Source organism: Cyanistes caeruleus, chromosome 4 (assembly GCF_971803275.1).
Source record: "Cyanistes caeruleus chromosome 4, bCyaCae1.hap1.1, whole genome shotgun sequence".
NCBI lineage: Eukaryota > Metazoa > Chordata > Aves > Passeriformes > Paridae > Cyanistes > Cyanistes caeruleus.
In genome coordinates this window covers 15,099,782-15,113,773 of record NC_141704.1, presented here as the reverse complement: position 1 = coordinate 15,113,773, position 13,992 = coordinate 15,099,782, and the positions used below count along the sequence as shown (strand labels likewise).

At 36.1% G+C, this 13,992-nt stretch overlaps 1 protein-coding gene across 2 annotated transcripts in view; it reads right to left on the bottom strand.

Moving 5' to 3' along the window:
• CPNE8 (copine 8) overlaps nt 1–13,992 on the bottom strand; it is a 72,571-nt gene that overhangs the window by 42,690 nt on the left and 15,889 nt on the right. For both annotated transcript variants that reach the window (XM_086886858.1, XM_086886859.1), the window contains 4 exons: nt 9,139–9,185; nt 5,342–5,445; nt 2,400–2,439; nt 1,565–1,641 (listed from right to left, as the gene is read on the bottom strand). In XM_086886858.1, the coding sequence (XP_086742984.1) occupies nt 1,565–1,641; nt 2,400–2,439; nt 5,342–5,445; nt 9,139–9,185 (268 nt within the window). The remainder of the gene's footprint in view (nt 1–1,564; nt 1,642–2,399; nt 2,440–5,341; nt 5,446–9,138; nt 9,186–13,992) is intronic.

Sequence of the window (13,992 nt, the reverse complement as noted above, 5' to 3'; positions counted from 1 at the left end):
AAAGTACCAGTGACAAAATAAAACAGGGACACTATGAAGAACTGATACAAAGTCAAACACTTTCTCATTAACCTGTGCATACCCACATGTTGGGTCCACTTAGTAACTAACACACAAGAGAATATCAGAACCCAGACCTGAGAAATGCTTGTTTACCCAAGAGAAAATATATTACACAGGCCAACGCAACTACGAAAACCTTTTTTCCACGGAATCTTCAGAGATTTTTTTTCCATTTCTCATAGAGAACTTCAAACTTTAAACTTCATCTGTTACTCATTTCAGACTTCATTTAACCTGTACCAAATTTTAACTGTTGAATGGATGCCTTTTAATCTACATGTTCAAAAGGAATTTTCACAGGGAAAAAAGTGTACTGAGCTGAATAATTTACTAATTGAGGACAGAAACAAATCTGAAGACCTTCAAAAAGTCAGATAAGATCTTACTAAATATAAGTGTCTTCAAAGTCAACACTTTCTCTGACCAAGCAGAGGTTGTCAACCACAGGCTTCCAGAATAATCAACTGATAATCAGCCAACCCAGTTGGGTTGGAGTTGTGACAGTGCAATTCACTGCTAGCATAAGCTAGGCCCGGACAGTGAAAAGTCAGTGAGCTGTTGTTTTAGTAGAAGTAAAACAGGGCCAGCCTGTCCCAACTGACAAGACAGGATTTCTGTGCTCAAACTGTGCAGCCATCAAGAACTAAAAACATGTCCAGAACAAGCTGTGAGTGCGTGTTGCCATCCCACAGTGCTGGGGCTCTGGTTCTCCTGGGACAGCCCTGGAGCTGGGCAGGGATTGTTTCCTCAGTCGTGTTACTGGAATGCCCCTGCCTGTGCCTTGTACCTCTGTGATTGTTTGGGTTTCCATAAGCTGATGACTCTCCTGGGATGGGTCTGAAGGAGCCAGGGCAAGGTATTTGGACTCCCCACCTACCATTGGGACAATTCTCATTTGTTTACACACAACCTTTTTAATCACATAACCTAACACAACTTTTCTATTATGACACTTCCTGTACTGGTCCTCAAGGTTATTTCCTAGACATGTTTTTAAAAGTTTAATATCTAGAATGAGATTAAGGGGAGAATCACAAAATACTGTTGTCTAAAACCACAACATTTGCTGATGTTAATGATTTTGAGTGATTGTATTAGAAATCTGATAATCTGGTCATCTGATTCTTCACTGTTTCTTTGTGAAGGTGTTTTTTTGCAGGAACTCAAATGCTTGAACAAAAGGTAACACAATTTTTATGATGTGCTAATTTTCAAACTAAAAAACATTTTTTAGATTAGTACACTCAAGCTATTTCTAATGCAAAATGTGACAAGGTTGACAAAATCTTTGGATTAGTCAATTCCTTTGCTAATTGTCCAAAATGAAACCTTAATTATCATCGCCTATATAAAGAAAGACTTCTATTGCATGTAATTATTTACCCTCTCTTAAAAGCTGTATCTGTCAATTCTGTAGATCAAGATACCTCACAGCAAAAAAGCTCCACAACTCCTGCCTCATGCAGCAGTATGCATTCATCCAACATCCCAGAATACTTACACAATTGATTTTTCCAGTCTGCTCCCCTGTGATCCCACTATTTCTCCCAGTGTACAAAACATCTGTCCCAAAAAATCCTGAAAAGCAACAACATAAAAACTCAGACTTCATATTTCACACAGTGAAATTTGGTTTCCCATTTATCTGAGCTGTTCCCTACTGAAGAACAGGTTCTGCTGAACACCACATCTTAGAAATAACTATGCAATAATGAATCATAAACAGACACACTACCACCTATTTGACATAACAGTAGGTTACATTTACAGATGTAATTCTAAGGCACTACACAGTCACTACAGGGAGCATGTAATTGGAGATAAATGGCTAAAAGTCTCATCTTTTCACTGTGAAGCACACACACAGCATTCCTTCTACTACTCTCTTAGTTTGCTCCAGGTTCTCAAAGGTTCTCTTACCACAGCCTTCCTGTATTTATCTTTTAAAAACATCACTGAGAAGCCTCTGAATTCTACCTTTCTCTAAATATTAAAGTTACTACTTCATCACTCGCACTTCAAGACAACATGAGTATAAAACGTTTCTTCTAACATTGAGACAAATCAAAACTTCAATTTTAGGACCCAGGAAAGTATCAGCAAATTGCAGCATATTACATATCTGAAAAGGCATACATGCATGCTCAAATATGTCCTCTGCAAGAGAAATGTCCCATTAAAATTATACTTATCAGGATTATGTGTTTTCACTCATAGCACAATCACTGTATTTGTCTCTGAGTATCTGATATTACTTACAGTAAAAAGAAAATAAACATACTGAAGAACTGGAAGCATTTTAGCACAAAAAATTATAATAGTGAGGAAGAACTTACATGTTTTGATAGGTTAGGACTCTTTGAGTCAACGTCATAGCTTAGGAAAAAAAAAAGAAAACTTATATTAGAGTTGCCAGTGTCTCAGACATTTCTGATGACTATTACATAAAGAAACAAAAATCAAACAATTCTTTCGCCTATTGCCATGTATTAAATTTACACAAACAGATTTGTGAATGGGAGTTCCCCATTAAGGAAGACAAACTGAATCATCACATATTATAGGACTATGGTTCACTAGTTATTTGAAATTAAATAATTTTGAACAAAGTGCAAACTTTAAAGAGAAATTCTTTTGATGTTCCTGTTTGAACAATGGAAGATGACAAAAAGCAGACCAAAAATTAAAAAGAAACCCTAGAAAACAAACTTACTTGTAAATTATTTTCTTATGCAATTTTTCAGTCATTTGAATAAGCAAATAGAAGTAAATGACAATAAACTAAACTGCTTTTAGTAAGAGTTTGATTTGTTCTTCTGAGTTTATCATAATCTTCACCTTCCTCCAGCTAGAAAATATCATAGTTTCCCTTCCATAATCAAGTCAAGAGTTAAAAAAAAACTCTCAAAATTTAAGAGAGATTGAAAAAAATAATATAAGAAATTCATACAAGATTACTAATCTCTATAATAGTCTTCCATCTTTATCAGATAATCCAAGTAATATTTTTTATCAAATAATCCATTCAGGTTCAGTACCAGTAATGAAACTGAAAAGGTTTTTTTCTGTTATGTTACTGCCCATCTCAGGCTCCCCTGCATGTTTCTGTTCCCATTGCATGGAATGCTATCTCTTTGGTTGTGCTGCCACAACTGGTTGCTGCGATGCATCATGGACCAGACCACAAATCAGGATTACAGGGATACCGTAACATAGCTGGATGTGGTGCAGCACAGTCAAAGCTTTAGAAACATATTTATTAAGAAAAGAAATTCCTAGAAATACCATTAACACAAGTTCCATCCTCCAGTTAAAAGCAAATGCTGCTGAAATTGAACAGGAAGACACAACTTAAAATTTGACCTGAGGGATAGCTACAGAAGTAAAACAAAGAATAACTTCACCGGCAAAATCACTTACTAAGTACCAGCTGTGAGCAGAAAGGGGCCTGTGACATTGGTGGCTGTATATTTTAGGGGAAGGATCATGCACATTTATTGAAGCAGAAAATATCAGAGCTATTCTTGCCACATTTTTTTCCCCCTGTAAAATATATTAATCATGTAAGGAATTTCTTTGAAAACTAACACTTTGGCCAACAGTAGTACACAATTTCATCAAGGAACTGAATACAGAAAACTTTCTAAAGTTTCAGAATTGGGATTTAATCCATTAGTGGCTATATGAGATCCACATTTTAAACTCAGAGTTCTAAGATATTTAATTTTTCATCTATCATTATTACAGGGCTCTACAATAAATTCACATAATATGGCCACAATATGATCACTTGCAGGCAAAGACAGTAACAACTATTCAGCTTTGAGTTCAGAACAGACTTGTGCCCAGGTAACCCAGGACAGCAGCAGAAAGCCATCAGGTCTTTTTGATAACTACAGAGAATGTGTGTATTTACAGCTTTTCATTAACAGACAGGAATCCATTTTTCTGACTACATAAATAATTAAACAGGAGACTGTTTTCCCTTCCAGGTCCAAGTCCTCTCCAGAAAGCACTTACCCAGAAGGTCTTTACAGACTCCCCTTTCTTTCTGCAGACTGAGCTTGGCTTTCTCAGTTCACTTCTATCACTTCTCATTTTTATTGCACTGCCCCCTCCCCATAATGGACATGCATCCTATGAGAAGCAGGAGGCAAATAGATACAGATTTCCACACAGCCCCCACTGTGTGGCTATTTCAGCAATGCTTTGTATTTGGAGAAGAATCCCTTATTTCACAAATTGCTTAGTTTTGATTTAAAACCTATTTTAAATAACCCACTATAGTTATACTCCACAGATTGAATGACATTAAACCCAACTCTTAAAACTGCAAATAAAGTCTGCATCAGACTTCCATTGTTGAAGTCAAAGAATTTGTACCTTGCCACATCAAAGCACCCTGTAATCTTCCTAGCTTTAAGTATTTCCTTTCATTCTTTGAAATAGGTGGTCTAGGACATCTTACAAAGGAAATGAAAAGAAACAGGGAAAGGATTCTTCAACTAAAAAAGGACATACAAAGAAAATTTGTGGCCACAATGCATAGTGGGATTCAAAACTGCAGCAAAAACTTAATTATCTATGAGGGTTATTCATATTCTTTCCTAGGGCAAGGTTAAGAAAGAACTCCTAATAAAAAAAGAGGAGGAAAATTAAGGAAAATAAGACAACCTTGATTACCACAAAGACTGAAATAATCAGAAAGGACTGAAATGTAAGAGACGATGTGCAATGGTGACATGACCTGGTGACTGGACTCTCAATTCTCTTTTCCAAAGAATAAAGTCAAAGTCAAAACAATTCTACCAGCAGAATGAAATGAGCACATCTGGAATAATGTCAAAAGCCATCTACTTCTAGATCAACTGCTGTTGTTTTAAAATCTAAAATTTGGTATATTTAAATGTATAGTAAAGAAAATTTTGGGTCTGTGCTACTTGTACAGTATTTTATTTCTGAACAGTATATCTGTACCTGTTTTGCTGACTATTCTGCAAGAATATTTTAACATTTTGACATATTTTTCTTTCTATTTTCTGAAAGTAATAATTGTAAGCATAATTGGACTTTGACTAGTTAACATTTGACAGTTTCTTAAAACTTGGTCATTATCAAGTTACACATTTATTTCTGAGGATGCAATGCTAAATCAGTCATGTTTATTACATTAATTTATCCTATGTCAATAGATACCATCTCCAAGTTAATTTTATGCTGGACAAAACTTTTCATGTTGACAGAGGCTGAAATATTGGAGTCAAAGTTGTTAACTTACAAATCAAATCGCAGATTCTCTCTTTCTTCAAAGAAGTAGTCCATTATAAATTTTCTTACAAAATCTGGATTTAAAGTATTATCAATTACTTCTGTTCTTCCAAACTGTAAAAGAAAAGAACAAGTTTAAGCTACATGCTATAAGGAAGAATAATTAAACTGCCAATATCAGGAATATGTGAGATATAGACAGCCTGTAAAAACTTCTCTTGAACAGATGCCATGAAAGAAAATTACTGCATTCACATTAATAGATGAGTTACCTGTGGATGAAGACAGAGTGACAGAAGACCTCATATTTCAATACAGAGAAATACCTTGAACTAAACTGCATCAACATCAGCTCTCAAAGCCAATTAAAATCCACAAAAATTTGAATCAGTAACAAAATCCAGTTTCCTGAAAAAAAACCACACCAAAAAAACCCCAACCAAACACAAGAGCAAGCAAAAGCTTGCATATATTATTTATTTCAGACAGCTTTAAATATTAGGGAACACAGTATTTCCATTGCAAATGTATCATTTTCGCACTGTCCATCTCCTATTTCACCTCAGTTCAGCTCCCTCTTCATCACTCTTCTCTCTGAGCTTTGGCAAAATGCCTTTTCCTTCTTAAAGTTTATAGGAGGTGCCTCAGACCCTGCCAAGCTTGTATTTTAATTTTAAAAAAATTCAAACCTTAGCTGGGGAAGGCCTAGAGCAATCCGGCCTGACTTTGGAGATGGCTTTTCATGGATCAGGAGGATGAACCAGAGAGAGCAGATGAATAGAAGGCTGGATAACACACAGGTTCATTCTCTTAAATTAATCCATGATTGTCATATTCGATGTATCATGGGTTTAAATTTTATAGCTCCATTAGAAATAGAATTATGTATGAATCCAAAGGAAAAGTTACTTCAAAAGAAAAAGAAATTATAAAATGGCTAAGTGTCAGTTTTAATTTTTTTAAATAACAAAACATCATAAATTTTTAAGTACTTTTCATCTCTTCAATTCTGTATTTTTTTCAATAAGCAATATTTCATTTTACACTACAACCATGTTACCCTTGGGAAGTCTGTCTAACTTGATTTACAATGCATTACAGACATGTATCAGTAACCAAAGATAAACATGCAATGTACTGATGATCGAATTACAGTGAGACCAGAAAAGGCCTAACTGAAAACCCATTCATCTCTCAGAAATTATACTTAGATTGTTACAAAACTTGAGAGACTGAATTCAGTGGCACTACTAACTTTTCTTTAAATTATTTTAAATTACTGTTTTGGGTTTTAGTTGAGGCTTCAGTTTTTTGTCCGTTTGCTTATTTTACATGGTGACACAAATGATTCCTTCCCATATGCTTGGACTCAGTGATCTCAAAAGCCTTTTCCAATTTAAATGTTTCTGTGATTAAACTACTATAACTAATTAACTGAGGAGTTCCTAATAGAATTTACCTTACTTGTGGCATTAAAATGCTGTTCTCTAAAAATCACTAGTCTACACTTTTCAGCTAAATTAAGCACCTTTTGAAATGTTTTCCCAATTACCTTTTGCCTTCGTAAACAGAAGAGATTACTTCTATAATCCAGTCATTTATGACTAACAACATAGCTACTGATTAATTAGTTCTCCACATGGCCTACTTTCCCCAATAACAATTGAATAAAGCTAAAATTTCAACATGGCCAAGAAGCAAAAGCCTTCAGAAACACTATTCGGGAGAGTAACAGAATCAATGTAAATATTTAAATGGACTAATCTTCTACCTACCGCCTTAATTTTTTTTTTTTTACTGATGGTATAAATATAATACATCAGAACACATAAAACACAATGTTGATTAAGCCCCTCCACAATGCCAACCTCTAAATTTTGTCTATTGCAACAGATACTAGGAATGGATTCTACTCACTGAACTCTACATCTGACATAGTCAGAAGTTTAGGCTTTTGCTCATCTCTTGGAGGCATTTATATAGAATGATTCATCTGATCTAATGCAGATATCTAAATTAGGTCTGGTGAACTGCCCTCAGGATGTTACTTTTTTCCACTAACTGTAAACAGAAAACAGAGTTGAAAGTATTTATACCTGAACCTCCTGATAGACAAGATGGAGATAATTATGATTTAAAACAAAAAACTCAGATTTTCTAGCAACTACAATGTCAAAAGTCTGTTTAAATGCCTGTAATTCCTAAACTTCCTCTTTAATTCTATGTACTTCTAGATAAGATATTTTTTTATTTCTACCATCAGGACAATTATAATATTAAAAATGGTAAGTATTTGTTTTAACAGCTACACAAGAGAAGTATGAAAATTGCACAAAGTTGCCTATGAATCTTAGACAAGAATAAAAGCCAAAATTTTGACAAAATCATCTTAACCCTGGACCAGAAGAGGACCCAAATGCTTGAGTGATGATCTAAGCTTGACAACCAAACTGTTCCAAGCTACCTCGGCACCTGTATGAATTAAGAATCTGCTGTTTTCACAGTTTGCTATCCAGACATTTAGAACCTTGCTTATGTCCACTACAACTCCTAATTTATCTGTGATTAGGGAATTCCCATTATGAGTCCTTAAACTGACATTTCTTTACACGAATCATCAGAGGAATGTGATCCAGTAGGTATACTGAGAGGATATCTAGTATCCACTTAAGAACAACACAGAGCAGCTAAATTTAGCTAAAAAATACAAATTAAATAGGTACACTGTTTTATGTATTGCAAAGTTATATGAGCTTTTCCCCAAGCATGAGACAAATTCAATTATCTCTTCTTGACAAGACTGAAACTCACATTCACCATGTTTCAGCAAAGCAGAAAATACAATTCTCTGGCCAACAGGCAAGGACACCAAATATAAGAGAAGAGGTCTGTTTTCTGTGTTTCTGGTCACCTCCCACTGCAAATTTTACACAGCATCATATAAATCATATAAAATCATATAAAATATCAGTTCTGAAAACAACAGTATCAAACCTCCTCTCTTTTACAGGGAAAATACTAAGATAGTACATTCCACACTTGGCTCTATTCTTAAAGCCCAAGGCCGCACAGTGATGCACCTGTAGTGAAAAACACCTGCAGTGAACAAGTTCCACCAATCCTCTCTGAAGGCAGGTAAACTGTATTTTATCATAGAAAGATGACCATCCTCCCCCCGACACTATCAATTCTTTCAAAGAGTAACATTAGAGAAGAAAAATTAGATGACTAAGTACTGGAACAGAGTTCCAGGTTCTGAGGTACTTGTTTTAGTTTCTTAAGACATCTCTCTAGAGCGTTTACACTCACAGAGAAGATAAAGTCCAACCTATGCGTAATATCCTCCCTCCCTTGCTGCCTACAATAATGTACACTCTCTTCAGCAGCATCTAAATTGTCTGAAACACTACACAGCAAACAAAGGTACATCTTTAACACAGCTACAGGCTAGTTTTGCTGACACTGACCCTCACCACAGCTCAATCCTGGTTTGAATGTCTCCCGCTCTCTCGAGCCACAAACCTCAACCAAATTGACAGCTAAGTCCGGTTTAATTTATCTGAGGGAGACTGTAAAATGGGAAATTCATGTATTTTCTCTATTTTGTTTTCTTTTTTGATGGAAATGTGTGAAACAATGTGGAAATTGAGATCAATGCAACTGTATTTTAAGTGTTTCCTGGTACATAGGACCCCCATACACCTAGCATGGCATTCAAGAGGCTATGACATGCCCTCTTCTGCTAGGACAAATGACCAGCCTTAGATGCACCCAAAAGGTTTATACATCTATGAATATGCATCTTACCTCTCTCCATTCCTTGTTTCCAATTGCTTGTGTGTACAAAACACAGACTGTGGAGGAAAAAAAAAAAAAGTTTTGTTATTTTCAAACTTTATCATATCCTTAAATTAAGTGAACTAATTTTGTAGTCTCTTGTGCTGTGGGAATTATTAACTAGGACAATCAAATGGTAATGTTTTCCCTCAGCTGTCAGTAAGCCTAATCAGAGTGGTGACCATGTGGTGTACTTGTTGCAGAAATCAGCTAATAAATGTAGTGCTTCTAAAACGGGAGGCAGCACTTACATCTGACCTCCAGCAAAGCACTTGACAATCTTTAAAAGTAAAATTGAATAAAAACAGGTGTTCCTTAAATGTGGGTAGTCAGACTATTCTAGATAATCTAATGCACAATTACCCTAAAATACATTTCCTTCAAGAGAGATGAAAATTAAAGTAAAAAAACAAATGAGGACCCTACTGAAAAGAAACAGGGGAAACAGAACCAGGGGAAAAAAAAAAGATTTCTCAAGTTTTCTTCCTCAATTTTGCTTCAATTTATTTATATATATTTAAGCATCTCAGATACACATACTTTAGTTTTTTAAACTAAAGCCTGAAAAAATGGAATCAATTAAATTTGTTGACCTAACCTGAATTTGAAAGACCAAGCAGAACTATCCCACAGGTGTCACTCAGATCTCTGTTTCCAGTATAGCACTCACTACATATTACACTGCAGCTTTCATCACAAGGACTGGTAACAGGGGTGCAATGACTAAAATCAGGTCTTTTAAACACTGTTTTAAGTACAAATCATTTGCACTGAAGGAGCACTATAAACCTTATTTTCCACAGTCTTGAACTAGTTGCAGGTAACTATGATAAAGCAATTTTTACCTGAAACTCCTCTTCAAATCCTTTCTAAATAACAGAAATACAGATATTTCAACTTTTTTTGTCAACATATTCTTTTCTTGTACCAATCATTATTTTTCAAAAGAAGGTAAAAATAATACTGTTTTAGGTTGCAGCCTTGAACAACAAAGGTAGAGGTTTGATTTTGTTCTCAGTGAAGTCAGAATCATCAGCAGACAAAAACCAGAAATTAAGTCAACCTTCTAACTACATTTTCTTCTTACTTAAAATGCATTTGCTCCACACAGGCACACAAAAAAAAAAAAAAAATCCCCTTAGGCAGTAGCAAATAAGAGGAGAAACAGGAAAAAGCAATTTCAATATTTTAGCTCACACAGAAACTAAAAGTTAACACTTTCATTTTTTAAGTAAGATGTTTCATAGATGAAAAAAAGCTTTTACCAAAAAAAAAAATTAAAAATAGTTCTCAGGAGATAGTAGAGTGAATCCAAACCAAAAAGCCTATTTTTACAACACACTCTGAAGTAAGCTGCTGGAGTGTATTACGTGAAGAATGAAGTGAAATGGGAAAATGTGAGAAAACAGAATGAAATAGAAGTTATGAATTTAGCTAAAAAAAGCTCTGTAGGTTACTGAACTTCTGACTATCCATCCAGAATTGTAGAATCACAGAATATGCTGAGCTGGAAGGGATCCATCAGGATCCACATCCAACTGCTGGCCTGCATAGGAAACCTCAAGAGTCACCCCATTTGCCCAAGAGCATTGTCCAAACACTTGTTGAACTCTGTCAGGGTGGTGTTGTGTCCACTGCCCTGGGGAGCCTCTTCCAGGGCCCAACCACCCTCTGAGGGAAGAACATTTTTCTAATACCCAACATAAACCTCCCCTAACACAGCTTCAGGCCACTCCCTCATCTCCTGTCACTGGACACCACAGAGAAAAATCAGAGGAAGCTGTAGACTGAAATACGGTCTCCCCCTCTAGGCTGCAGATGTGGCCAATATTTTAAATATAATAAAAATATAGACTAATAAGCAATCACCTCATACAACATTTTATTGTAAGTAAAACGTGCAAGTCTGACAGGGATACATACACGTGTGCATCTCACACTGATATTCCAAAAACAAAGTCAGCCCTAATGAAAGCTATAGAAAAGGCCTATTTTCAGTCTTTCTGATAAATACTTTGTAAATTGAGAAAAAAATTTAAAATTCTTCTATGTTTCCTCTAAAATGCACACCACAAATTTTAGGAAACCAACCATGATACTGGTCTCCATCAATGTTAAGGTTCACTGTCTCGAATGGCTCTTGGAAAGGGTTTTGTAAAGATCCTGATACACTAATTGCAATAATCACTCAAAAACTTCATTCATCAAATTCATATCCAACTGGAAAAATGCAGATAAATATGGTAAAGTTGATCTAAAGCACTTGGAATGCTCAAACCAAAGACTAAAGGCTCTATAAGGCAAGCCATTTTTTTGGAAGAAAACAGTTAACAGCATTGTCATGAGGGAGAAAAAGGAATAAAGGGGAATAAATAGTATTTCAAAAGCCATTTTATTATGCAACCACATCCTAAGACAGCTGAAAAAATAGTTTTTCTCTCATAATATCAAAAATTGAGGAAGCAATGAGAAAGTTCACAGCAGTACACTGATGAAGAGTAATTGAGAAACCCTTTTGGAAGGCTTTGCTGTATGAGTTGCTCCAAGAGAAGATACAGCTACATTTGTAGTCAGTAATATTAATATTTAGTAATTTTTAACTCTGGACACTGCTACCACAACATCATATTCAAGGTAAATTTAATTAAATCTTGCAATGAAGACAAAGGTGGAAATGTCAATACTTATTACTCTGTTGTAGATACAGTTGCCAAAATATTATTGATTATTACAGCCTGCACCTTCCTGTTTTCCCAGGTAGACTGGGCCTCCCTTACCTGCTCTGGTCCTTTCCCTTTCAATGCATATATGCTTATCCTTTAGTCTGGCAATTACTGTTACATCAACATTGCCCATCTCAGTTTTCCCAAACACAACAACACATCAATTCCATTCCAAGGAAGACTTATCCTCAATGACACTGATGTTTTCCCCATGTTACTTACATCTTTTCATGGTACCAGTTCTAGCAGGGCTCCCCAACACTCTTCACTAACCAGCTTTTATACCTTCCAGGCAGAGGTGCCCTAACATCCCTTTGTCTCAACCACCAAGAGATTCTTCTTATTGTTATTGTTCTCCATGGGGAGATTCCCCAGGGAAGAGCTTTTATGTCTTCAGTCATTCATCCTGGACTCTTTTGATCATCAATACTCAGGAGCCACGGGGCTCCACAGGAAGACATTTCATCTGACTGTGCTGCTGCCAGCACAGCTCTGCAGGACTCAGCTTGAGTCGTCAGAGCCTGGGAAGAAAAGAATTCTGCCTGTTATTAGACAGCGGAAACATGCCAAAATCATTAATCTGTATCTCCTCGGCAGGTCTTATCCCTGCCTCATCAGGGAAGCACTACTTTAGCTCAGCTTTCTACAAGGAAAAAAACAATAAAACCCATAGATTAAAAAAAAAATATTCCTAGAAAAAATGGTATCCAAACTGGGAGAGCAGAATGCTCCCAACACTGCAGTAAATCAGTATATATGGCTTGCTTTGACTCCACTGAGCTGAAAGCACTGTCAGTAAGAGGCTTCAGTATTGTTTAAAATACTTCATGAATAATGGCTATCCAAGCCTATCCCATCTGTATCTACTATCTCTACTCTACTGTTACTTCTGTCACTTGCCTCTGGGGAAGCAAAGTGATAGATTCCTCTTGGCATGAGTATTCTAGATTTCAGGGAAGTGGCCAGAATTGGAATACTGAGTAGCAATTACAGTATCAAAAAAAGGCCAAGCTTATCTCCTAAGAGAACCAGGAAAATCACAAATTCCCTTTTAATTTCAGGAGAAGGCTATTTATATTGACATGGAAGTCAGCTGCATTCCTGTGTGTCCCTCTGAGAAAAAGACCAAGAAGATAAAATTGGATTTTCACTACCACTATGATCCTCAGATAAATGCACTGGAGTATGAAAAGAATATTAGAACTGGCCTAGTCAAAAGCAATGAGACCTCAGCATACAGAATGATTCTACATGGTTCTATCTTGTATGAAATCTAATGGCTGCAAATTCAGTGGCTGTAAAAGTGGATCTTGTGACAGTGGCAGGATGCTGATTTTGGCACCTTCTTAGCTACAGATTAAACTTACTGTATACAGACCAGCCTAGAGAATGGCCTTTGTCCAAGTGAACAGACATTGAGGAAAGTTGTCCTGCTGTACTTGCAAATATAGAAGAACAAGAACCTTTTATACTACTCACCCCTTTTACAGTAGGGCCATATCTCTGTGCCCAGCTAAAGGACAGTACAAGCAAACAAACTAAACTGGGTATTAAAAAACCTGCAGAGTACTAAAACTGGCCAGAGCTACTCACATGGCTTCCAGAGTTGACAGGAACCAGCTGTGACTGTCACAAGGTGGTTCATGGCCTTCTCCCACATAGCTCACACTGCAGTCCCCTGCCACTCAAATTCTCCAATTTATACCTAATACAGTGCCCTATCTGATAAAAACTTGAAGCACTTGTCATTAATAATATTTCAGCCTAAGAACTACAGACACCGTATCACTTTTGCCAATATGAGAGATCTCTGAATTCATTATGGGCAATGGGTCACTGAGCATTCTTCAAAACAGTTTAATTGAGGGTTTTTTTTAAATTAATCACAAAATTGTTAGGGACCTTTGAAAATCATCCCATCCAACCCCCAACTAAATTTTACTATCATTTTTAGCCAACTAAAATTTTTTTATTAATATGCAAAACAGTCGGTTTTGTTTCTGTGTGATCTCCCTACACCAGAGGCACGGTATTGCTTATGTCTCCTAAGGTTGTTTCTTGTTTTTTTTTAAAAAAAAGCTTTACAGGTTAGAAACACCAA